At 44.5% G+C, this 27,851-nt stretch overlaps 1 protein-coding gene across 2 annotated transcripts in view; it reads right to left on the minus strand.

The window, feature by feature from the left end:
- Positions 1 to 27,851, minus strand: part of LOC147727488 (alcohol dehydrogenase 1-like) — a 383,740-nt gene that overhangs the window by 73,284 nt on the left and 282,605 nt on the right. For both annotated transcript variants that reach the window (XM_086961562.1, XM_086961563.1), the window contains exon 7: positions 1,424 to 1,559. In XM_086961562.1, coding sequence (XP_086817688.1) covers positions 1,424 to 1,559 — 136 coding nt within the window. The remainder of the gene's footprint in view (positions 1 to 1,423; positions 1,560 to 27,851) is intronic.

Raw genomic sequence — 27,851 nt, forward strand, 5'->3', positions numbered from 1 at the left:
GTTTCAGGATCAGCACATGATTTATTTCCTCCACTCTCGATGCACTTTTCTTTTGCTTTACCAACTACAGTTTGTATAGATTGTCATTAAGTACTTGCTGATATGGTTTGTTTGTATTCTACATGCAATGTTATTTATGGCATTGCTTGTACTTGTCAGTGCTTGACTTTGTGTGTATGAGGACTGGAGGGAGGACACTCACTGATACTGATTTTGTCCTCCATGTGAACTGACTGGCGCACTCATGTAAAGCCAGCCGCGCTAATACTTTCGGATTGCATTCCCGCTATATAAACATTAGCACTTTTTTAAGTGCAGAGTGACTACTTCTCTAGATTTTGTCTACAGAAAGTGAACAATACGTTAATCATAACATTACTTCTTGAATGCTGCAAGTTTGTGACCTGTTTAGTTGTTTGTTTAGTTGTTTGCAGTTTAAATAAAAAAATCTGTGAGGTTCTCAGCATTGTATCTTGAAGTCTGTTATGAAGCTCTGCGGTTATACTGAAAGCAGCTTCCATGTTGTTGTTATATGACATCACTTTATTAATCTAATAACTGCACTTTCACAATTGCTTTATTAACCTTCTAGCTTCTCACATTTGCTTGAAAATGCACCATTTCCCCACTATTTTTTCAAAATTATCTTGGCCGAAGCCCCCCCGAACCCTCTTTTAATTGTTCGGGCAAGCTTGCTGTGCTCGCTTGCTCGCCACGGTGCTCTCCCACAGAACGTTTACACCCCACCACTTTCAAATGTCACCAGCAACCACTGATTGTCAGTTGAGTTTTTATGGAATCGCAGGTTTGGGTTTGTCTTTCAACTTTTTATGTTATTGTCCATTAATGTCAATTCTAATACAGACCCTTCATACTTATTCTTCAGCCATAGGCAGTTTCTGAGACAAAAGAACAGCTCCTTGGCATTGTTATGATTGTTGCCTCAGTTAAATAATCTGCTTTTGACATTATTGTCACAAATGGCATAGCTTATATGTTAAGACAGTTTCCCACTTTCTCATTAGAACTTTGAGAAAGACAATATAGAGGCATTTCATTTAAATGTTGGAGGTTTCAAATCAAAATATTCCAGATTTTTGGGCGGTGGGCAAAGTGGTAGGTGGTAGGCCGGGCTGCCGGTGGGCGGGGCTCTATGTGTTTTGCAGTGAGGCCCCTTCACGTTTCTTTAAGTCATCCATTCCATACCACATTAACCCATAAAGGACATTCCATCCAGTAAAACACACATTCCTTTTCTGACACTCAATAAAGTACAGTACTGCTGGGGACTGCTAGGACGTTACCTAGTTGTATCCATTGCTACTTAGCATCCCACGTATGACAGTATGGAATGCAATAAATCCATGTGAAGACCTTCTTACTGATATCGCATCCTAAATCAATATCAACCTGATGCCTTTACCTCCAAATGTTGCACCCTTCACAGTGCGCCCGGTGAGGATCAGCATAGGATCGAAGGAGATCTGAGAACCGGATGGCGGTACCCCAACAATCACAGTGGTTCCATAAGCATAGTGTGAAGACTTTAGGGCGGTGACCTGAAGGAAAACAAAAGGCAGACCGTCACAAGGACGAAAATACATGTACCATGCTGAAAAGGATTGGTTACTCTCAAGTCTAATTCTGCCTTTCCTGCTTCAGAAATCAGTGAATCAAGGAACGTCAGTTGGATAAGCAAGAAACAAATACTTTTTGATATAACCTATTAGCAAAATGGCAAATGTAAAGCTTTTCAGCTACTGCAGTTCGTAGTGGTAGGTTAGCATTCCCAGGCCCAAGTCTATCACACTTAGAAATCCTTCTTGGTTTCCTTTAATTTTTCATCTAATAGTTTACTGTTTATGATTCATATATACATATTAGTAAAACACGCCGAAAAAGACCGGGAAGAGATTCTCCCCAATATCGATATCCTGCGCAATGAAATACAGGCGATGAGTGACCCGCAAACGTCAAAAGCCAAATTTGATGAGGAAATGGAACAAAAATTGAAGAAGGAAGAAGACAAGATAAAAAGTCGTAAAGCGTACAAAATCAGGAGAGATAAGGAGGATTACAAAAATGGTAGAATATTCACGTTCGCCAGAAAATATGACACCATGCGAAAAAATACTGGTAAACCAAGTAATCAAAAAATCCCGCAACCCACGAAGGAACCAGAGCCGGAGACATCATCTCTATCGGGATCTAGTGTGTACACGGAAAGTGGGTCAGAAGAAGGCGAGGATATAGCCGATTCTGTGAAATCAACCATGGGAGAAGAGTTGGAGTACATACGTCGGAGTCGGCGGGAAACACTACGTTCAGCAGGAACAAAGCCGCCGGCAAAAAACGACGAACAAGGAGCAGGCGGGAGAGGAGGGCCGCCCAGAGGAAATGCAACGAAACGAGGAGGATGGGGCCGTGGGGCATGGAAAAACAACCAACCACAGTAAATAAAAGAATCCTAAACAAAAATTTAAATGCCAATACCATCATCAACTTGGTGAATATAGATCTTACAATGGCAGAAAAGCAGTTACTGGTTTTAGGTCTTTCATATTGCCCCGAAAGTAACTTTCAATACACGAAAACAAGGGCCGGCGTCTTCCAATTTATAAGGAAACTTACTGCAGTCATCCAACAAATCAAAAACATAATTGAGTGCGGAAGAACCAGGACAAACTATAAACTTGGTAGCCAGTGATTATGAACTAGTAACAGTAGTACAAAGTATAATCAATGTACAAACTAATACGCAAAGCGACATGGAATCACAACAAGGAGAGGTATCATCACCAGCATTTCCGATCCTCAACACTCAACAAGTGAGGGGTCTGGCTAACAAAAATACGGAAACCCCTTTTAAGAAGAAATCGAAATTTGCGCCAATAATGACAAAAGAATCGATTGATGTATTTAATGATGTAGTGGTGGCCCAAGTCAAGAAATTAAACACCAAAATTCAAATGACAAAGAGAAAAAGATCAAAGGAAGAAATTCAATATGATCAATTGTTGGACAAATTAAAGAAAGAAAATAACGTGGTAATAAGAAACTCCGATAAAGGGGGAAACATAGTATTATGGCCCCTTTCGCAATATCTAACTGAAGCAAACAATCAGCTCAGCGACACACAATGTTACCACCACAGCTCTCCCATTAAATATAAACATATGCAGGATGATTTATGTAGTAAGTTGCCGGCATGGAAAAGTCTTGGTCTTCTAAATATGGAAGAATTTAAATACCTAAAGAAATAATATCCGAAAATGCCGGTGATTTACTTCATACCAAAGATCCATAAAGACAAAGAAAGACCTCCAGGACGGCCGATCATTGCGGCATGTGACGGCCCTCTAGAAAATTTGTCTAAATATATTGACTTCTTCCTGCAAGAACACGTGTGTAAGTTGGAATCCTATGTAAGAGGCACTGGAGATTTTTTGTCTAAAATTGGCAGAGTAAGATGGGAAAATGGTTATTATTTAATAACTCTAGATGTTTCTTCTCTATACACGTGTATTAGAAATGCAGATGGATTGAGAGCAGTGGAATACTTTCTTGCAAAACGACCAATGGAATTTACAATGCATAGCAAAATGCCTCATGGACATGTTGAAATTTTGTTTTGAGCATAATTTCTTCCTTTTTAACAAGCAAATGTACCAACAAGTTCAGGGGGTTGCCATGGGGGCCAGCTTCTCCCCCAGCTATGCCTGTTTATTTATGGGCTGGTGGGAGGAGCAGGTCCTCAAAAGGCAGTACAATGACACCTATAAGGACAAAATTGTATCTTGGCTAAGGTACATTGATGACTTGATAATAGTGTGGAAGGGCACCTTAGAGGAAGCAGAGGCATTCATTGAATGCATCAATAACAATCAAGTGAATTTAAACTTCACATCTCACATCTGCAACAGTCAGGTCTCTTTCTTGGATGTACTAGTCAATATAGATAGCAATAAAATCAATACCACATTATTCAGAAAAGAAACAGCAGGGAATACCCTGCTGCATGCAACTAGTGCACACCCAACACACCTCATTCACAGCATCCCCTATGGGGAGATGCTGAGGCTGCATAGAATATGTAGTGATCAGGGAGAATTACAGAAACATCAACAGGAAAGTAAGAGTAGATTTCTGGATAGAGGCTATAGTGCCAAAACAATAGATGCAGCGATCATCAAGTCGAGATTGAAGTCCAGGGAAGAGATTCTGGGGACAGTGTGATTGAAAACAAGGGAAGGATACAAACACCTGATGATACACCCAGATTAATTATGACATACAATTGACAGCATAGGGAACTGCGCAAAATAATACAGCGCAATTGGCACTTAGTTAAAGATGATCCTGTTATTGGCGAATATCTCCCAGAATATCAGGCAATAACCTATAGGAAGGCGACCTCCATGGCAGATGTCTTGGTAAAAAGTAGCCCTGAATACAGGGAGAATACAGGGTGGTCATTAGCTCGGAAGGGATTTTACAAATGCCCTAGTTCCAAGGCATGGACATAAGGCGTAAACAAAACATCCTATATGACAGCCTTTAGCCTAAAACCTCAGACCATAAAATATCACTTAACATGCAAAAGTGAGTATGTGGTCTATATACTAGAATGCAGTTGTAATTTAAAATATGTAGGTAGCACAAAGCTACCAAGTCACAAGAGAATCCTGCAGCACATTAGGGCGATAAACAACAATGATCCCAACTACCCTGTAGCAAGGCACTTTCATGAAGTGCACGGAGGAAACCCCAAAGATTTAAGATACTATTCAATTGACACTGTCCCAATGCAGAGAAGAGGTGGTGACAGGGAAGGAATGTTACGCCAGTTAGAAACACACTACATATTAACATTAGATACTAAACAGCCTAAGGGTCTAAATATGAGTGAGGATCTGTATACGTTTTTGGAGTAATAGTCTTCAGTATAACTATATTAGTTCACATGGGAATTGCACAAAGAAAACTGTAAGATAATGTGGTTATATATTGATGAAATAATGTTCCTAGTACTATGAAATGTCTTTATGTAAATATTTTTAGTATTTGTACAATCTTCAAGAATTTTTTAGAGAGTGGTATTTTTCATATATATTTTTATATATAATATAGGTTTTTTAACTATTTATGGAATTTTAACAACTAAATGAATGAATTGATCAGTATTTTAGTAGAATATTGGTTTCATCAATTGTGGGAATCATTCTATGTAAGTTGAAAACAAGCCTTTATCAAGTTAAGCCTACGGGAATACCGTCTCAATATTAAATATTCTGTTATGTACATTTTGCCTTTGGTTGAAGAAATGCTTCAGATATAAGTTGAAGAACCAAGTAATCACCTAGGGTGTTATGTATTGGGCACAAGTTATATAAGTTTACAGTTATATATTTATTATTATTTTTAACACATTAAGGTATCAGTTGATTTAGAGTTCTGGAGATGCACAGTATTTTACATTTATAATTGAACCCCCTGTTTTATCAATGCATTCGAAGCAAGCATGAGAAACTGTATTATACAGGTATTTTTTTCAAAACAAAAAAGAAGTATAAATAATTGTATAATATTTCTTCTATGTCTATTTAAGCACTGTCACTTTAAAAGGAGGTGCATCACACAACACTGTTGTCATGTGATCAAGGCAGGGAGCTTTCGAAACGCGTCGTGATGATGTGGTCGCACTTTTGAAAATAAATTAAAAGAAGCACTAAACTGGTTCTACCTCGTCCAATCGCAAGTCTTTTGGAGAGAAGTTGTGGAGTGGACGAGCCTTGCAGCATATATATATATATATATATATATATATATATATATATATATATATATATATATATATATATATATATATATATATATATTACCTACTGGCGATAGCCAGTAGGTATATATAGTTAGGATTTTTTCCCTATGGGATTTCTGAAAATTCTATGTCTAATAACTTTGGCGTTTGTGGACGGAATCGGCTGAAATTTTCAGGAAAATGGCACATTTTGTTTCTGAGCAGCCCCTGAAAATTTGGTGGGGTTTCGTCAAGGGGGGGCTGAGAAAAAAGGGGGGTCCCAAAACGCGTTTTTTGCATTGAGTTTTCCATAGGGCGGTTGGACTCACTTTTAGCTCGAACGGCTGAATGGATTTGCACGAAACTTGGCAAAATTGTAGGGACTGTTAGCCCGATGTGCCTTTGCTAGGTCTCAATATATGTGCTTCAGTGGATTTTGAGAAATTAACGTTTAAATCAAGATATATATCTGTAACAGCGCTCCGGGCAGCGATCCGGTCCGCTTACTTTTCGCTTATCGGAACTTTGCGTGCAGAAAGCTGATTGGCTCTCCGGTGTCTGTCAACATTCTAAACAGTCCGGAGCGGCCGCCATCTTGTCTCTCGGTAGGATCGAGAGAGAAGAAGAGGTGAAAAACGAAAGGGGAATTTAATGAAAGGGGGCAAGGTATCCCCCTCTTGACCCCCTAGGAATGTTGTTGGGGTTATTAAAGGGTCCCGTGGGGAAAAGAAAAAAAAATGATTTTTCACGGTAGAAGCGCTTCACGGGCCGCGAACTGGGCCGCAAACTGGTAGCGAAACGGGAATTCGCCATTTTGTGCTTCGTTAATTAAATTACTAGGTATAAGTGGGTGCGGGAGACGTATCCTAATCCCCTATGTTTCCTGAGGGTGGCTGAGGAGGCTGATATATGTTGATACATCTCTTCCAGCGGCTGTGCGTGAGCTTTTTTTTTTTTTTGCTGCGTGACAGTCCGGAGCGGCCGCCATCTTGTCTCTCGGTAGGATCGAGAGAGAAGAAAAGGTGAAAAACTAAGGGGGAATTTAATGAAAGGGGGCAAGGTATCCCCCTCTTGACCCCCTAGGAATGTTGTTGGGGTTATTAAAGGGTCCCGTGGGGAAAATAAAAAAAAAATGATTTTTCACGGTAGAAGCGCTTCACGGGCCGCGAACTGGGCCGCAAACTGGTAGCGAAACGGGAATTCGCCATTTTGTGCTTCGTTATTTAAAGTACTAGGTATAAGGGGGTGCGGGAGACGTATCCTAATCCCCTATGTTTCCTGAGGGTGGCTGAGGAGGCTGATATATGTTGATACATCTCTTCCAGCGGCTGCGCCATCTTGCCTTTTTTCCAATGCCACAATTTTGTCGTGCACGGCAGCCATTTTAGATGCCAGGCTGGTCCCAGGCTATCACCTAACCCTGCGGATGTAGTTTATGGCCCCAGCTGTAGAGAATTCAGACATGCCAATCCTCCCGATTCAGGCGTGTGACTACTGATTTCAGTGCTAGTCTCCCGCCTCCCGATTTCTGCAAGCAAAAACCCGGGGGCATATTACGAACAACTAGAGATAATTTTTGTCTCTAACTTGTTTAGAGACAAAAATTATCGCCGCACATCGGCGATTTTTATCGCAGATAAACCTTGCTATTATCGCAGAAAAGTCAGCGATATTCATGTATTATCGAGCAAATGCTCTTAGCCATGTTATCCACCTCCCATTGGATAACATGGCTAAGAACTGCTCAGGGCAGGTGTTAGATTTTGGAGATGTTCGCGCTTAGCGCGAATATCTCCAAAAGTTGGTAATAGAAGGTAGCGATGTTAGGGACTGTTTCCAGTCGCTAACATCTTGGCACGCCACTTTGCATGTCATTAGTGATAAGTATCACTGACATGCAAAGCGGGGCCCAAGATGGTCGCTATCTCCTTTTAGCTGTCACTAACTGGTGTTAGCGACAGCTTGGTAATAGGGAGATAATTTTATCTCCGCTTTCAAGGCTTTTAAAGCCAAAAAAGCGGAGATAAACCCCCTTGATAATATGCCCCACGATTCCTTGGGGGTTTCAGCTGACAGGGCTTGGTATTGTGTTACATGGTAATTTTTCCAGGAAACGTCAGAGGGTCGATGCAGGGGTTCTAGAAGAGGTGATAAACCATTTAAGCCTCATGAACAAGCGCATGGTCTTTTAAAGATTTGTGAAGTACTCGGAGCGGCGGTGTGTGTGTGTGCCCTCTTTCAGGAGCGGGCGGGGGGGCACTGCCAGCAACTTGCCAGGTCAGGTAGTGTTCAACACGTGCATCACCCTTTCTCTGCTTGCTATTGCGCTCCATGCTTCGGAAAGGTAAGAAAAAGAACGTGCATTTGAGTTTGAAATGTCCGATCCTGCAGCAGCACACTTCCAAAGCCCACACATGACAATAACCCGATTCAAGGCCCCATTCACCCGTTTTAAAAAAAATAGATAACACTCCAACAAAGTAAGGTTATAAAACTTTATTAACTATTAACTTTAACGAACGGAACAAAAACTAAAAACATTTAAACATTTCTCAACACAAAAAGCAACAATGGTTAGAAGCTGTCTTTTGTGCGAATAGTCCCAAGGCAGCACAACGTGCAGAGTTCTGGACGGCACCCAGGTGATGTCGCCTGGGTGCCGCACTGGTTTACGGATCCTACAATGCAGCACAGAAAAACAGCGTGGGGCGTCCCGGGTGGTGCGGGGGGAGGCCTCGTCAGTAGCGGTCTGTGTCCAGTGTCACATGGCTGACACAACATGTACGACAGGCACCCAGGTGATGTCCAGTAAACTGCCGCACTGGTTTTGGTATCCTACAATGCTGCTCCGAAAATTGGCGTGCGGCGGCCCGGGGGGGGGCGTGGGGGAGGCGGCGTGAACGGGCCTCCCCAGGTGGCGGCCATCTAGCTGAGTTGCGCCCGCTCTTGCGGCTACAGCGTCTCGCTCACCATGTTGTTGAGTTGCTCCCACTCTTGCAGTGCAGCGATAGGCGGCTGCCACATGGCTCTTAAAATGGCGGACGGCTCCTCGGTTTTGGGCCTGGTCCACTGAAATGGCCCTGGGACACTTTGGAACTCGGACGCTTGCCTGCTAGGGCTTAGGCTCCATTCTCGAAAAGCGTCCCCTCAGCCGTGAAGATTGTACAAAAGTCTTGGGGGCCCCCGACTCCCGCAGGCTTCCGGTGGGGAGCGGCTGCCATGATTGCTCGCGGAATGACCACGACGGAGCCACGAGATGGTGGTGCTCTCATGCTGACGCCAGCTTCAGTCTGAATGATCCAGAAACAAGGTGGGGCTTTCATCGTTTGGGAAAAAAAAATGTTCTAAACCAATGAAAAGTGTTATTTTTAGGTCATATGACCAAGCCTTCCATCTTTAGGAAACCAAAAGTAAAATGAACCAATGAAAAGTTTTATAAACAAGTCACATGACCTGTTATGCGGCATAGGGCTACAAAAAGCGTAGAAAATCCGTTGGCACGTGAGGCGGCGTCAGTAGCGGACCGATGTGCGAATAGGCCGAAGGCAGCACAACGGGCCGAGATCCGGATGGTACCGAGGTGGTGTCCAGCAAATTGCCGCACTGGTGTGGCCATCCTACAATGGTGCGCCGAAAGACGGCGTGTCCAGCTGAGTTGCGGTCACTGTTGCGGTACAGTGACTCGAACGTGCCGAGATCCGGATGGCACCGAGGTGGTGTCCAGCAAATTGCCGCACTGGTGTGGCCATCCTACAATGCTGCGCCGAAAGACGGCGTGTCCAGCTGAGTTGCGGTCACTGTTGCGGTACAGTGACTCGAACGCGCCGAGATCCGGATGGCACCGAGGTGGTGTCCAGCAAATTGCCGCACTGGTGTGGCCATCCTACAATGCTGCGCCGAAAGACAGCGTGTCCAGCTGAATTGCGGTCACTGTTGCGGTACAGTGACTCGAACGCGCCGAGATCCGGATGGCACCGAGGTGGTGTCCAGCAAATTGCCGCACTGGTGTGGCCATCCTACAATGCTGCGCCGAAAGACGGCGTGTCCAGCTGAGTTGCGGTCACTGTTGCGGTACAGTGAGTCGAACGCGCCGAGATCTGGATGGCCCCGATGTTGTGTCCAGCAAGTTGCCGCACTGGTGTGGCCATCCTACAATGCTGCGCCGAAAGTCGGCGTGGGGTGCCCCGTTGGCTTATGAGGTGATGTCAGTAGTGGACCGATGTGTGAATAGGTCGGAACCAGCACAAGGCGCCAAGATCCGAATGGCAAGTCCTGGATGTTGAGTGCCTCAGTTGAGAGTTCTGAGCAGTGCTTGTAAGACTGTCTGAAGCTTATTTGCACCTGCTGCAGCTTCACTAGGTCCGGCGGAACTTTTTGCCTTTTCCTTTCTGCTTCTTTTCCTACAATGCGTTTCATCTGAAGACACGACCAGGTCCCTGAATGTGTGCAGGGGGACGCTATTGATTGAATGAAAATGGCGGCTTGACACAAAGCTGACTCAAGCGTTACTGTTGATGCTATACAGACAAAAATTGGTTTTCAGTTTGTACATTCTTCAGGTTTTTTTTTTCCATCCAAGTCTGATTGAGAGTTTGTAGAAAAATGGCTTCAGATTTTCCACATACTACTCTTCAACATTCTTCCTAAATGTAACAATGTGAAACTCACTAGGAGAACGGCTGTTTCTGTTTCCTTTCAAAATGCTGCCAACAATATTTTCTGAATGGAAGACACCATCTTGTAGCATAAAGGGCCGAAAGGGGTTCTGGTCTGGCCGATGGTTGGTGGAGACATTTTGACTATATCTTGGACCTGCCCGGCCTCGCCCAAAATGGCGCCGGTATAAATGGGACTCGTAACTCCTTGCCCGCAAATGTATATCTAGAAAATGTTATTGTAAGTGGCCCTGTTCTATTTTAATTACAAAATGTATGTCCACCGATTCCGCAACTGTTAGACACCTTAGTTCTTGCAACCTAATGGCCCGCTCGTTACGTTCCTCTACAGTGTAAATGTCTCCTCATCATATACGATTTCAGTTTGCTCCGTGGCCGGCCCACGTGGTTATAGGCCCGTATTTGTATACTGACATTTTCACAATAAAGGTTTTTAAAACAAAACACGGTAGTAGTATTTACATTGGTAAAGTTTTTACTTTTAGTCACTGTTTTCGAATCAGTAAAAGGCAAGTGAAATAAAGCAGTCCAATTACATGACGGATAAAAGGTATAATATGTAGGAACGCAGTAAAGATAAATGGTCAAGGGCAGTTGTGTTTTTCATGTCTGCAACATAAAGTGATTGATAAGAATCTGATAATCAGGCGTATCGGCGACTAAGACAGCAGGCCGAATCTCTTTTACTCAACGGCTCCGTCATGGAAGGAAGAAACGCCCTTTTTCTCGAAAAAGGAATATATTTTACTTGCAAGACAGTTGTAAATTTTCCGGGAAAGTACATTAGCCTGGAATATTATAACATATGTTTGAAAAAAAAATATTGTTCGAAAATAATAAAAAGCGTAATTTTTAGGTCATATGACCAAGCTTTTCATCATTAAATTAACAAAAGTAAAATGAACCAATGAAAAGTTTTATTAACAAGTCACATGACCTGTTATGCTTACGTTACGCGCTGCGCGCCGCGCCTCGGATCACTTCCGGGTGCGCTAACGCGGCGTGTCATACAACGCATTACGCGACAACGTAGGTCAAGAATATAGTCTAAATGTCTCCACCAACCAGCGTTCAGAACACAACCCCTTTCAGCAGTCCAAAAAGTTCTGTTAAATGACAACAGAGGGGACAGGCAACAAGAACCATCAGTCAAAGAGGGGAGGGCAAGTTCTTCTCTTCCGGGTCATGTTGGGGCGCTACCGGAACTGATCGAATTGGTAGTCTATAGTGTTTCTGGATGTTTCAGACTAAAGCTGGCGTCAGCATGAGACCACTACCATCTCGTAGCTCCGTCGTGGCCATTCCACGAGCAATCATGGCAGCCGCTCCCCACCAGAAGCCTGCGGGAGTCGGAGGCCCCCAAGACTTTTGTAGAATCTTCACGGCTGAGGGGACGCTTTTCGAGAATGGGACCCAAGCCCTATCAGGGAAGCGTCCGAGTTCCAAGGTGTCCCAGGGCCATTTTAGTGGACCAGGCCCAAAACCGAAGAGCCGGCCGCCATTTTGAGAGTCCTGTGGCAGCCGCCTATCGCTGCACCGCAAGAGCGGGCGCAACTCAACTACATGGTGAGCGAGACGCTGTAGTCGCAAGAGCGGGCGGTAAACAGCTGAATGGCGGAAGAGGCACAGTGTAGCAAAAGCGGGCGGAATGGCAACTAAAACGATAAAGGGGCGCCCCACTACAGCTTGTCTTCAGGTCAAACGGATTGTGGGACAAGGTCCAGAATTGAAGAGTCATCAAAAGGCAAAAAGTTCCGCCGGACCCCGGGAGCCGGCCGCCTATGTCGGGGGCGATCTCAGGCTACACCAGTGCTATAAGACTTGGGGAGGGTGTCGGAGCCAAGCGTCTTCTCCGAGTCCATGGCCATCACACCGCCCCTCAGGGGCCTCCGTCAAGCTGTTTAGGAAGGTAACATATCACATTGTTTTCTAATGCAGTCAGGTCCACAAACGACACTCACTTACTTTGAGAATAGTGAAGCTGCAGTAGGTGGAAATAAGCTTCAGACAGTGTTACAAGCACTGCTCAGAACTCTTAACTATGGCACCCAACATCCAGAACTTATGCTATTTGAGAATGGCAGTGACATCGAAGCATCTCAGGGACCAAAACCATTAACGTACTTTCACGTATGAAAATCTTACTTGGGGAGGGGGCAGGAGCGAAGCGCCCCCTCCCAGTCAGCGCCACCACACCGTATGTTGAAAATCTGAAGCCATCGTTCTACAAAGTCAACCAAACTTGGATTGAAAAATCTAGAAAAATGTACAAACTGAAAACCAGTTTTGGTCTGCATAGCATCAGTAGCAACGCTTGAGTCAGCTTTGTGTCAAGCCGCCATTTTGATTCAACAAAGCACAGGCATTGAAAAAGGCTGAAATTCAGAACTCTAAACTATGGCACCCAACATCCAGGAGCTTGCCATCCGGATCTTGGAGCCTTGTGCTGCTTTCGATCTATTCACACATCGGTCCACTACTGACATCATCTTATAAACCAACGTTATGTAAATAGTTTTTTAATAAAATGTTTTACCCTGTTTCTTTGCTGGTGTGTTGTCTATATTTTTAATATTTGCATAGGGTTTGTCGTTATTTTGTGCGGGATGGGTGATGGAGCCGAGCTGTCTTGCAGCCCTCATGGTGTGGAGCTCAGTTCATCTCACTATTTTCGTATTTCTCATGAAGGGTTGTTCCTAATATTTCTATTTTAGCGAGGTCAAAAAGAGATCCAATTAGTGGCCTACTGATTTTGCTCGATTACTTTTATTTTTTTACACGATTTTTCACTATCTGCAAAGACTAAACAGAGTATTGCGACTTTGTGCTTGTTTGTAAATAGAGAATGATCCAAAGAGAACCAATTCTAAAACAGTAAATGCTTGGACAACAATCAATCAAATGGAGAGACAAGGAGGCACGACGGATTACAACGGGGGTAAAGGCCTGCGTTAACTACCCTTCAGTATCTGCAAAGAGAGAGTACTACTAAGACAAAAGAGGGGAGGGGGGGGGTGCAGCGTTCAAAGCACATCAGCGTGCATAAATACGAAAATGTTTTTATCTATCACGTACTTGACATTTTAAAGCTTTTCATATTTGCTATTAAAAAACCAATGAAATTCACAGAAAAAACCATAGGTTATAGTGGATATATAGTTAGGAATTTGCATTTACAAAACCTTGAAAATTCAATGAAAAAACCATTGGTTTTAGGCCATATATAGTTAGGAATTAGCATTTACAAAACCTTATTTTACTCGCATAAAACCATTGAAATTCCATATATAGTTAGAAGCGCTAACTATATATCGCGCACCCGCAATCCACTGCTGATGATGTCACATATTACATCATTCATGACATGGTCAGTGACATCACTGATGACATCACTGATGACATCTCAAATGACATCACTGATGACATCACTGATGACAACTCAAATGACATCACTGATGACATCTCAAATGACATCACTGATGACATCACTGATGAGAACTCAAATGACATCACTGATGACATCTCATTTGTCATCACTGATCACATCAGTCATGTGATAATACAATGAACCTCTTCAGACTCTAATATAACCTTACATACACTCAGTATAAACAGACACTCACAGACTGTCACTCATCCATGAAGTTACTCACACACCTAGTCAGTCATGCAAAGAATCAATCACACCTCCATTTCCTCAACTATACAGTTATACACATCTTACTTATTCAAACATATAATAACACATATTTACTCTCTTATATAATCCCTGATACAAGCTCACAGTGATCGATACACCCACTCACACATTCACTGGCTCTTATGTTCAGTTATTTATATATCTCAACTCTCACATGTATTGTGTTTTACATACGTACTTACTTGCACATGTAGCACTGAGAAATCCATTCACTCACCAACACACCCATGCACAGTCAACCGCCCATATAGCTGTTTCCACATGCACTCTTGAACTCATACTCCTAGTGAATCAACTGCTTACACATCTATGCACAGAGTCACGCACCTCCCAGCCACCCACACACACACTCAGCCTCCCATTCAAATACTTGGGCAACCAATCAATAACCCATATGGCCACTCTTATAGCTACTGATCAACACATGCAGCAGCTTACACAACAACAAACATACTGATGCACAAATTAAGACAGTTTAGTCACTAACCCATGCACTCAGTGAGACACATTTAATCACTCTTTCATACAGTCAGTCATGCACCTACTAAATTCTTCATCCAGACACTTATACATCCACTCATTCTTCAATATGTAAGACATATTTAAACTTTACAGAAACATGCAGTCACTGGATGTTGTCATCAGTGATGTCATCAGTGATGTCACTGACCATGTCATGAATGATGTAATATGTGACATCATCAGCAGTGGATTGCGGGTGCGCGATATATAGTTAGCGCTTCTAACTATATATGGAATTTCAATGGTTTTATGCGAGTAAAATAAGGTTTTGTAAATGCTAATTCCTAACTATATATGGCCTAAAACCAATGGTTTTTTCATTGAATATATATATATATATATATATATATATATATATATATATATATATATATATATATATATATATATATATATATATATATATATATATATATATATATATATATATATATATAAATTAAATTCCAATCCTGAATCCTTTCGTATACAATCAGGCGCTGACACCGTGGGATCAATGTATCAAGGAGAAATTGTATTCCATGCGATAGACTTGACGCGTTTCGGCGGCAAAATTGCCTTCTTTAATATATATATATATATATTACCTACTGGCGGTCGGCAGTAGGTAGTTATAGTTAGGACCTAGTTTCCAAAGGAAATCTGCAACATTCTATTTGGAATAACTTTGGCGCCGGTTGATGAATGTTCGTGAAATTCTCCAAGAAGATGGCCTGCTCCGCTCCTTCCCTGAAATTTGAGGGTGATTCGTGTAGTGGGAGGCGAGAAAAAAGGGGGGTCCCAAAATGTGTTTTCCCCATGCAATTTACCATAGGGACCGTTAGACACGGCTACAGCCCGAACTGCTGAACGGAATTACACCAAATTTACCAAAAAGGTAGAGTTTGGTTTGTAGATTGTGTATTTTGTTAAATGGTGTAAATCCGTTCAGTAGTTCCTGAGAAAATCAAAAGTAAAATCATAGATATATATCTGAAGTTGTACCGTACGCGTACTGTCCGAGTCCTTTACGCATACCATTACGAGCACGAGCTGCATGCTAATTGGCTGTAAACTGTCTGTCAACACTCCAAACCAGGAAGTGTTGGCAGCCATCTTGCGCCTCGGTAGAACTAAGGCACAAGTAAATTGAAAAACAAGTGCGCAAAAGGCGCAAAGGGGGCAGGGTAGAAACACCCAAGGTCACGTCCCTTTTTACACCTCTCTGCAATGCAGCCCCCTTGGGACATACTGGAGGTTCCTGGTGGGCTAGTTGGCCCCCAGGGACCCCCAGTATTCAAGGGGATTTAGTTCCCACTCTGGAAACACGCCAAGGGGCTGCGTTGCAGAGAGGTGTAATGAGACCGCGCCCCTTTTTACACCTCTCTGCAACGCAGCCCCCTGGTGCATACTGGAGGTTCATGGTGGGCTAATTGGCCCCCAGAGACCCCCAGTATAGTAGGGGACTTAATCCCCCAACTTAAAACGTGCTAGAGGGCGCGTTTGCACAGTGGTGAAGGTAAGGGGCGAGGCTTGAGGTGATATGTGTGTAAACATGCCCTGTGGCACATTTTAAGTTGGGGAATTAATTCCTCGTCAATCCAGAGGTCCCCTAGGGGCCAACTAGCCCAACAGGTACCTCCAGTAAGCGCCACGGAGCTGCGCTGCAGAGTGTTGTAAAAAGGGGTGAGCCCTCAGAACACCTCTCTGCAACGCAGCTTCCTGGCGCATACTGGAGGTACCTGGTGGACCTTGGGATTGAAGAGGAATTAATTACCCAACTTAAAACGCGCCACAGGGCGTGTTTGCACACATGTCACCTCAGGCCCCGCCCCCTTCCTTCACTATTGGGCAAAATATTCCTCTAAAAACAGCCGAACTACGTATTCCGATTTACTCACCTGTTATCACGAGAGACGTCAGTGCTGCCTCTTTGAGCCCAGTACGGACCCTGAAAAGTAAATCTAAGCGTACTTACCAGTAACTTGTATTTCCTTCTATAGCGATCTATTGTGTGGTTTTCACCAGAAAAGTTTATGTGTCTATTTTTGAAACATACAAATATTCCTCTAAAATCAGCCGAATTACGAATTACGATTTACTCACCTGTTATCAGGAGAGACCTCAGTGCTGCATCTTTTAGCCCACTACTGATCCTAAAAAGTAATTCTAACAATACTTACAGTAACTTGAATTTCCTTCGGTAGGCTAACATTCACTGTTTTCACTTGGAAATTCTTCTAAGTGTGGAGTTTTGGAACTTTATAAAATTCCTCTAAAATAAGCTGAACTACGAATTCCGATTTACTCACCTTTTATCAGGAGAGACCTCAGTGCTACATCTTTCAGCCCACTACTGATCCTAAAAAGTAATTCTAACAATACTGACAGTAACTTGAATTTCCTTCCGTAGGCTAACAGTGACTGGTTTCACTTGGAAATTCTTCTAAGTGTGGAGTTTTGGAACTTTAAAAAATTCCTCTAAAATCAGCCGAACTATGAATTCCGATTGACTCACCTTATATCAGGAGAGACCTCAGTGCTACATCTTTCAGCCCACTGCTGATCCTAAAAAGTAATTCTAACCATACTTACAGTAACTTGAATTTCCTTCCGTAGGCTAACATTGACTAGTTTCACTTGGTAATTCTTCTCAGAGTGGAGTTTTGGAACTTTAAAAAATTCATCTAAAATCAGCCGAACTACAAATTCCCATTTACTCGCCTGTTATCAGGAGAGACCTCAGTGCTGCATCTTTCAGCCCAATACTGATCCTGAAAAGAAATTCTAACCATACTTACAGTAACTTGAATTTCCTTCCGTAGGTCATCAGTGATGTCATGAGTGATGTCACTGACCATGTCATGAGTGATGTAATATGTGACGTCATCAGCAGTGCATTGCAGGTGCGCGAGTTATAGTTAGCTGAACTAACTATAACGGGGGAATTTCAATGGTTTTGTATGAGTGAAATGTCCAGCTAACTATAACATGTGTGAAACCTATGGTTTTTTCAGTGAATTTCTAAGGTTTTTTAAATGCTAATTCCTAACTATAACGTGGTTGAAACCTATGTTTTTTTCAGTGAAAATATATATATATATATTTTTATATATTCAAGGTACTTGGATATGGAATTGAGAATAATACATATTTATATATGTGTATATAATATTTCACAATATTTAGGCAGTCGAAATTTAGGTCACAATATTTTTGCACATTGATATGTCTGCTGTAAATATTCTGAAACACAATTGTAGGTGAAGAAACTGTGCCTCAAGTAAAAAAGCCCTTTTATTAGGTAATTGAGTAAGTTTGAAAATATTTACAAATTTCAGATTCAAGACAATGTGTCCGAATAAAGAAATGTATGTATTCGCTAGACCAGGAAAAGTTTCGACAATACATTTTTTAAAATAATGTTTTTAGTGTGGTTCAGCAGTATGGAACGGAATGCATCATTACAGAATCCACTCACTGAAAATGAGCATTGTCATAGGATAACATAATTTTTTTTTATTTTGGATAGACAATAATAAAAACAATTATCCAGACCGGGTGAAACTTGTAACATAGCCCAATCTCCCCTCCACGCTCTTGTGCTGAGTCCCAGCAAGTGGTGCGAGATAGTTTCAGAACAAATGGTCCGTGTAAGTACTTGGTGCATCTACCTGTGAGCGCGGGGCTCTCTCCACTCCCTCCCCACAAAAGAGGGGGTACGGTAGGCACATCACTCTCTACCACCCCAGAGGTGGCCCCTTTAACTCAGATAACATGGCAGACCAGGCTCTAAAGTCATTCTCCAGCTGATCAACCCTACGAACATGTCTAAATCGCACTTTCTCTGCAGTTTACCATTTTGAAACGTCTGGTGGTGTGTGTATAGCATGCAAGGTTTTTGGGGTGAGGTATGTCTGGTGTGTATAATTGTACTTCAGTAGCTTGAATCTGGCATTGGATCTAACTGTCTATACTCCCCCATGGACTTTTACTCAACCCCTTATTGGTAGGGGTCCCTTAGTATCTACTCCCACTTGGTCGGTATGTTAAGTGTTTCTGTCGGAAGGTCACCGAAAGCGCTCTATACTTGTGGGAAATTAGTCTGTGGCCTTAGGCCATATCTAGTAAAGTTAACAGGGTGTTGGAATGGGGTGGTGTTTCGGGGCAGGTCATCCCCAACTCTCGAGCCGTAGTTGAACTTTTAACACATTGAAGGTATTGCCTTGTGCCCAGTGAAAATGATTCTATGGCTTTGTCTAATGTGATGAATTGTACCCATGGGAAGAGGTCTCCTATAGTGTTACAGTCTATATTCTTCCATCTCTGCACCGACATGGAGTCTGCACTTTTTAGGAAGGGTTGCAAGAGCCACAGTGGCATGCCTGGGGCATATGGTGCGGCCTAAATTACTTTCTGAACCACTACTTGTGAGATGTCAGCAACCAGAAAGAGGGAGGAACCCGTGATCCACTCATTAACAGGACTGGTAGGGACTAATCATAATGGGTGCCCCTTAGGAGCGTTTTTTTTTTCAATTGTCCCCTTGGTCAAGCCAGTGAACTGCTCATTGCGATTGCGCTGCCATGTAGTATAGCTCAAGATGTGGAACCTCAAAACCCCCCTGCCCCCAGGTCCTTTTCAGTACGGTGAGCCCAACACATGTAAATTTAGTCCCCCAGATTAAATCCACTATGAGACTATAAAGGGTTCTGGTTATTGCCTGGGGATTGCATGCAGAGTGCCCTGGAGCACATTGAGGCAACACTGCAATATGATCATTTGCCGTGGCAATTCCGCCCATGAGGGACAGGGCAGATCTTTCCAGAATCAAATCGATGCATGGAGCCCCTCCACCACCCTCCTAATGTTTCGAGTCAGAAACGTTAGGGCTGTGTGTGTTAATCGGACACCCAAATATCAGTTGTCGTCCTAGGGAATCCCACTTTCGGAAGCGTCCCGATTGGGACTCCGACTAGTGGGAATAATTTAAATTATCCAGGTTTGCATGGAGTCCTGAGAGCTCTCCAAATTTGCGCATGACAATTACCAGAGATTGTTGCAGATATACTAGGGCATCGTCAACATAGAGGAAAACTATGTGGGTTGGTCTCCCCCAGGGTTACCCCCTTGGGCCAATCGTCCTGTGCAGTCTTTCTGCCGGGGGCTGACAATGGTACACCAATGGTACACCAGGGGGACGAGAGGGGGCATCCCGTTCGGGTTCCTCCAAGCAGCCAGAAGTGCTCAGATACCACTCTACCCAAAAGTACCCTGGCACAAGTGTCAAAAAAGAGGAGATTGATCCACTGGCTATATCTAGGGCCCTAGCCCAGTTTTTGTAGCACTTGCCACAGGTAGGTTCAGTTTAGGTAGTTGAATGCTTTGGCGTTCAAAATTGTCAGGGCGTAGGAGTCTTCTTGCAGTTGTGGGGCATGATATATATGAGACAAGCGTCATAGATTGTGAAGGATGTTTCGTTTTCGGATTAATCCTGATTGGTCAGTATATATTAAGGCTGTTAGCCAAGAAAGTAAACATGCTCCCAGCATGCTGCAAGAAGTTTCATGTTAAGGAGAGATATTGGCCTATATTTCAAGGCAACAGTTGGATGTGTGCCCGGTTTTGGCACCACTACGATTAATCCCTCATACATTGTGGCTGGGAAGTTACCTTTTTGCATGACCTCTTCGTTGACCTCCAGAAGTCTGTCAGATATGATGTCGGCTTATTTCTGATAAAACTCTGAGAGCAGATCACCGCTGCCTGGAGTTTTTGTGGTTTTGAGCCTCCGGATCGCCGCAAGATTCTCCTCACATGTGATCAGCCCAAATGTCTCACTGGCTTTCAGTTAGAGACTCAGGAGCAGTATATCTTCTAGGATCCCCTCGAGTCTCTCTGATGGGACATTTAAATGATCACCATATGTATTGTGTGGATAGGCATGAAATGCGCTGTTAATGATCCTCTGTGTGCAAACCAGGGTTCCGTCTTCCTCTCCTCCTTGCCAGCGTGCGGGTAGGTCAAAACGAGAAGTCCGTCCTGTAGACAGGTACCAACTACAGTGGTGCCTACGCTCGGGAGAAGTCCGGTGACACCATTCTGCTACATCAGTAGGGTTCCACTGAATTGTGGCAGGACCATTTGGCCTGCTACCAGTTACTTGCGGAAGGTAATACTTGTCCTTTCCACACACGTGTAGGACAGTTTTGTCTAGGTCCTGATGAATTGCTAGTTTTTAGCATGAAACATGTTGACCGCTAGGTAGAGCACACTTCAACGGTTCTTAGTACCTGTGTGTGTACCTCCCTGATCTGTTTTTAATAAGGTAGCTAGCCACACTAATAAAAATCTCTGTGGACTACCTAACCTTTTTTAATCTGCACCACTGCACTATTCTCTCACACCTACACTTCACCTAAAACCCTCATACCCACATGCACCAACTGGCAGGAACAAAAGATCTCCGATAAAGAGCCCCTTCGCGGGTGCCCGTCCGACATTGCAGCGCCAGTCTGACGAGGAGCAGAACCCAGATGATGAAGCATGACACCTAGCTTGCTGGGTGTGTGAGGGTTTTAGTTCCGAAAGGGGGCTTTCCCCCTTTCACCGTTCTTGGTTCTTCCGTCTCTCCAACCTATGGGGAACAGTGTATCCTTTTTGGTCTGCAAACCAGGGTTCCCATACTGTTATATAAAATCAGAGTAGGAGCCCTGGAGGACTCTTGTCGGACCAACCTGGACAACATCGATTCCGTTTTATCACCTTCTACATGCAATCTCTAGAGATAAGCCGTGTAGGTATGTACAATCATGCGCCAATCTTTCAGCACCTCCACCCTGGCCCCACACAAAGCAGTAATTTTGTCTGAGTGGGCAGTGAGTATAGCTTCCAGCTCCTCTAGCTCTTTTTCATGTTTACTAATGTCACGCTCTAGTTGACCACGAACCCCATAGGTCATTTTAAGGCAACCCCTCCCCCCATAAAACAATCTTTATTACTTTCCAATCTAGGGCCCTTCTACTCACCAAAACCCAATTTTCAGCAAAATAATCTACCAGTGTCTCATTGACTGTAGTTGTAAATGGAGGGGTGGATGTCAATGCCTCCCCATAGAGGCGTCATAAAGGGATCGCTGGTTGCCTGAGCTCTCTACCGAAACTCAGGTGGACCAGGGAATGGTCCAAGAGTTATCGGGACAAATAGTAGACCACTGTTATGTTTTGTGCCATCTCATCAAAGACCAAACAGTAGTCCAGTTGACTGTGAGTTCCCATGGCAAGGGGTGTAACAAGAGAACAGCCTCCTCTTCTGGTGTCTATCTCTTCAGAATTGGTGAAGGTGTAATCCATGCATCGCGTCCAAGAGTTCCCTGGTGATGTGTAGTTTTGTGCGGTATCATCACAATCACTGACTCGATGTACTGCTATGCAGCAGTCATGACCCCTGCATAAAAGTCTAGGCAGTCAATATTTTGTGAATAGACATTTATCAATTATATTTCCTTGCCGTCCAGGATTCCATGGAAGATGATGTAGCGGCCCTCTGGGTCAAAAACATGACTCTCATGGCTGAACAAGATACCACCCATATAAGCACCCCCCTGGGCATATCCAGAATATGAGGTAGCACATAATGGCCACCTTCACTGCTTTCCCAGACATGGAATATAGTCACATCACACATGCATCTTCTGGAGGTATGTGGTCAACATTTTGTATAGTTTCAGATAAGCATACACATGTCTGCATTTCTTGAATTGAGCTAGATGCCTATACCACTAACATTCCAGGTAATAAGGTTAGTTTCGTGAGTAGCCATTTGCCATATGTACCTTACCTATTCGGCCTTCCAATTAGTGCAATCTTGCAGACATAAAATCCAAAGCAGGATCTCATCTAACCAAAAAACAGGAACCAAATGCACAAGAGCAGAATAAACTTACCAGAGACTACAAAATAGAATAAACTTACCAGAGACTACAAAATATTGAGAACAAAAACTCCCCTTTAACTCCCCCCATTATCTAAACTTCAGTTCAAGAAGAAAAATAGTACATATTGACCCCGCCCCCCCCAGAGCTTTACTAGAGGTTAGGTCTTCGGGAAGGTGTGAGGTCACGGTACTCAAGCTCCCTCTCTGTGGCTGCTAGCTTCTCATTTGTGGATGCTCCAGCCATCATAGTTGGGAATAATGGAGCATTAGTGATTATGATTTTCCCAGAATTATGATTCCCTGTTCTCTAAATAACTTACATTACACCGTGTAGTCATTCCACCTCCAGTACCACAATCACCTGGAGAATGGCCCCGGCTGTGCCCCTGATGGCATGGAGAAGGTGATCAGTGTCTCAGAGGGGCAAAGTTTCATTGGGCATATCCACCCCCACAGTGAAACGGTTGCAACTTAGGGCTCACATGTAGTCCGAGCTATCACTTGCCAATTCATGATCTGCCTGTTGCTCCTGAGAGTCCTCCCTCGAATCAGGAACCACATCAGTGGCCTGCAGAGTGCCACCTGAGCAAACCACTATATTTTCTTTCCTTTTACCATCCTCTTCTATCTTGAATTCCATCACCAGAGACTTGCCGACTGGCTCTGTGCGCATGGCATAGAAGAGCACTGCTGGCCTGGGTCTAGATGTATGTACCATTAAGTCCAGCCAGTTGCTGGCATTTCCAGGAGTAAAAAAAAGAACTGGACCTTCCCTTTGTGTTGAACTATCAATATTTTCAGGAAAATTAGGCTGTATTTCATATTGAGGTCTCAAAATCTTTTCTTAACAGATAGAAAGGGTTGTCATTGCTCCTGAACTCTCTGTGTGTAGTTGGGAAATACAGAGATAGGATGTCCCTCAAATATCAATGAGCCTCGTGCGGAGTGCTTTGTAGCATGGTGTTGTGGTGGCGGAAGTTGAACAGATGTGCATTTATCGATCTAAACGAGCCCCCAGACATCGATGGTGGGGCAAGGGCCGTGTGCGGCCTTTCAGTTGTAAAACACTAAAAGAGTTTCTTAAGAAGAAGCACCATAGTACTTCACTTTTGCAGAAAAACTTTGGAGGACTACCCCTCTGCCCTTTCCAGAAACCCCACAAATCTTTACTTGTTTCTGCGTGATCGCCCCTCAGAGTCGTCCATCTGATCGTCCAAGCAGGTCACCAATTTCTGCAGATTGATGACTGTGTCATGGCGGGAGTAGTGTCTGGGTGAGTAGTGCGCTATACAAATTTTAACTTGACTTGACTTGTTGTTCTGCAGCCATCAAATGGTCCGCCTATTTTTGTAGATCAGACCACAACAGGTTGACATCAATGGCAACGGAGTCAATTTTGCAAACTATCTCATTGTGTGAATTTTGGCTTGCCATGAGCAGGCTTAGTCCCCTTATTCTTTACCATTGTGAGATCATGTCATCCTCCGATCAGGGAGTCAAAAGAATGGTCCTCTGAAGGAGTTCTTTGGTAGATGCCCGACACACCCATTGAGTATCTTCTTTTACTGTAGCCCCAAGGTGAGAGTCTTAGGGCATGACTGTCATTGTGCAGGTGTAAGTATGCCTCAGTGGTCTGACTAGGCCCAGCTCCGGCTACCTGCAAGCTGCAGCATGTGGTCACAGGGGGCCAGGGGGATTACAAGCCAGAGTAAATCACTTTGCACCTGGTGGTACCCAGCAGTCCCGTCTGGCCCAGTTGTTAGGGCCACAGATGATAACCCTTTCGTCTAGGCCCCCAGTGGATCTACTTAGCTCGTCTCGAGGGGGGGGGCAGCGAGGGGCGAACCGCAGGGCTGCAGATGAATGTTTCACAATAGACGGTCCCTCGTGCCTTTTGTTTGCCCCTGGAAACCCCCCTTCCGGCCAGTGAAACAGATGAGTTGGGGCCCATTGATGAGGCACTGACCTGTGGGTGCATTCCAGTTGGGCGACAGATATAGGTGCAGTGTTTCACCTACAGGGTGGGTGATGAGAGTTTCAGTTGTGGTGGTCACCGCTCCAGCACTGCCTCAATATGTTCCACACACGACCTTGTCTTCTTCTTATCTTCTTCTTGTGGGGGGGTTGAAGACGCCCCACCAGTCAGCTGTCCTTTGTGACCAACGGGCCACTCACACCGGGCACTGACACAGAGCGGACTGCAGGAACGGGAGTGAACGCCCGGCATAGACCACCAGCCTCCATCACAGGCTCTGCACTCCAGAAGCAGGGGGGTCTGGTGCCTCTCTCCTGGTCTAGCAATCAGCAGCACCATCCAGGGGGCCATAACCACTCCCATTGTCAATCAGGGCTCACCGCACCACTCCGGACTAAAACAGCCTCAGGATTTAAAATGGAGCCGGCCCAAGCGATCCATGCTGTCCCCAGCAAAGTTGGGAACAGCAAGGTCCAAGGGACTCGCCAATTGCTGTAGAGTCAGGGCAGGCCCGAGCATGCAGGGGAGCCCACTGAAACCCAAGAAGACCCTCAAGGGGAACCACAGGCTGAAGGCACAGGAGTCCCAAGTGGGCCTTGAGCAGTCCACACAAGATGCAGACCTACAGAGCAGAGTATGCAGTGAGGACAAAGATCTTTGCAAGAAGAGATGCTGGAGCTTCTTTTAGCCCAAAGATCTCTTGGGTACAGAGTCAAACAACCTTGACAACATCAAGTCAGCGCCGTGCACAGGGATTCTGTTCAAGATTTTTCGACGAGGGATACTGGCCTCAAACTTGCTGAAAGGACAAGTCTGGCCACAAGGGTGTTGCAGAACCACCACCTGTGTTGCTGAGCCTTCCGAGGCTGTAGGACATCGGAGCAGCAGACCGGTCAGCTTTGTTGCAATGCTTGCAGATGCAGGGGAGTAACTCCTTCACTCCAAGGGAGATTTATTGGGGTGTCTTTGATGCCCACGGGCCTTGAGAGGAACCTTGATGAAGCACAGATGATGAAAACTTGCAGAACAGCAAGACCAGGAGCAGCAGGAGCCTTCCTTGATGCAGTCTCGGTTCCAAGCGAAGTCCAGCGAAGTCCAAGGTGCCCAGATGGTTGAAGTTGAAGTGGTTTCGGGTTTGAATCTTTTCCCATGATGAATCTAAAGAGCCACCCACAGGTAGACCCTTAACTACCTGAGGGAAATGATTGGGAAGATTCAAGGGTCATCTTTGAGGAGGGGCTGGACAGAGGGGAGGATACTCCCATGTCCCTTGTCCAGTTTCACACCAGAGCGGAAGCCAAGGGCTCCCTGAACTGACCCAAACCGGAGTATGCAAGGAGTACACCAAATGTGCCTTTCAAATAGTCTTATGGTGCTGGTAAGCCCCCCACCCCAGCCCAATACACTTAATCCTGTCAGGGGGTGGTCACATCTACCTGTGACTGTACACCTATTGTTCTACCTTGCGCTGCTTGAGCTCAGCTCAACAGCAGAGAAGCAGAATTGTGTCTGTGGTCGGCAGCAGTACTAGCTTGCCGACAGACCCTTGAAGGCTGTTACTGGGAGCACTGGGGGCTACCCGGAGGAGCCCCCTGGTGCATGGAATCTTACCTCCAACACCTGTAACAGTGTTGGGATACGATTCAAACATGTTTGATACCAAACAGTTTGGAATCATACTTCCAACACCAGTAACGGTGTTGGGGTAGGATTCAAACATGGCTGACCGCAATTAAAAGATTAGAAAATCGACTCCGGGATTTGTAGTCATGGCCTGCTCGTGCAGGGCAACCTTATGCTAACAACCTAGAACCCTGCCTTCAGGATTGAAAGGCCTACCTTAGTCACAGTTTGAGTGGTCTTTCATGGGTAGCACAAGAAACCACTGGTTTACCTATGCCCTGGGTATCTTAGTACCATATATTAGGGACTTAGAAGGGTACACCAGTGGCCAATTGGGAAAGTACCAAAGTACTTAACACTGTCCAAGTTAGGGAAGAAGCACAGTGACCGTGGAACTGATTAGCAGGATCGCAGTCAGACTAGTCCAAAACACACTGACACTAGGCAAAAAGTGTGGGTAACCATGCTAGAAGGATCATACCTTCCTACATATGCCCCAAATGAAAGGAAATGAGGGTAACCTTGCCCAGATGAGTCTTTGTTTCCTAAGTGGCCATAAAAGGAAGGTAAAACTGCACTGGCATGGATACTCACTGTTTTATGGCCCACTGAGACGTCCCTCCCCCCACAGGGGCTTGGATATTTTCAAAAGTTGGAGGTGTTCACCTGTCAACTGTTTAAACCAAGAGAGAGGCTTGTTGAGTGCCTGACTAGAGAGGTGAGACCCTATCAGGGTTGGTCTCAACTTCCTCGGAGGACTGGCCACAATAGAGGGCTTTCTGTCCATGGCTGACTTGTACTGATCCCTAGGACTCAAACATTTTTTTAAAGCAAATTTTATTGTGTCAACAGCCAAATACTGTTTGGAATACCCAACATCAGGGGGCGATCGTAGTACATTACACCACACATACTTGATATTGACATCTGATGTATATTCCCAGCAAATAGAAGTTATGTAGTACAATAGAACATTAACATTTCGAAACCAAACCCTGTGTGCTACCATCCATCGTGTCTATGATGCGTAGCTGCCATATTGATGCAAACGTAGCACTCTCATACCCACCATTATCTAGCTTCCTACGGTACCAATGTGTGCCTTCCTATTGGGATTATGGGCTCCAAACATAGGCCACGGTACTTAGCCCATCTCTTCCAAATTTTTTTATGTTTCTGCAGGCATCTCCTAGCCTTAACCAATGGCAGCTCCATGCCCATGCAATAGTCTAGCCCCTTTTTTCAAGGAGGCCAGTGAAGGTGGGATGGGGGCCTTCCACAAACTCGCAGTATCCCTCTTAGCCAGAGTGAGTCCCAGCATCAGTAGGTGACACTTATATATGTGGCCTCCGATACCCTCTGTGATGTGAAGGATTCCCAGACGTGGTGAGATAGGGACAGCCCACTCCAGGACCTCTGAGAGGCACGCTCTAACCCCCTCCAAATGTTGTAATTGCTGCACAATACCATAGCATATGTATAAGGGAACCTTCTGCGTGTCCACATCGCAAACATTCTAGAGATGGTAGCAGACCCGCCCTCCACAGTCTGTGCCTGGTGTAATATACCTGTGTATGTACTTAAACTGGACAAGGCGTAGCTGGACTGCTATTGCTGTGCCATGCGGGGACGCCTGCACCT

This window comes from Lissotriton vulgaris, chromosome 3_1 (assembly GCF_964263255.1).
Source record: "Lissotriton vulgaris chromosome 3_1, aLisVul1.2, whole genome shotgun sequence".
NCBI classification, from domain to species: domain Eukaryota; kingdom Metazoa; phylum Chordata; class Amphibia; order Caudata; family Salamandridae; genus Lissotriton; species Lissotriton vulgaris.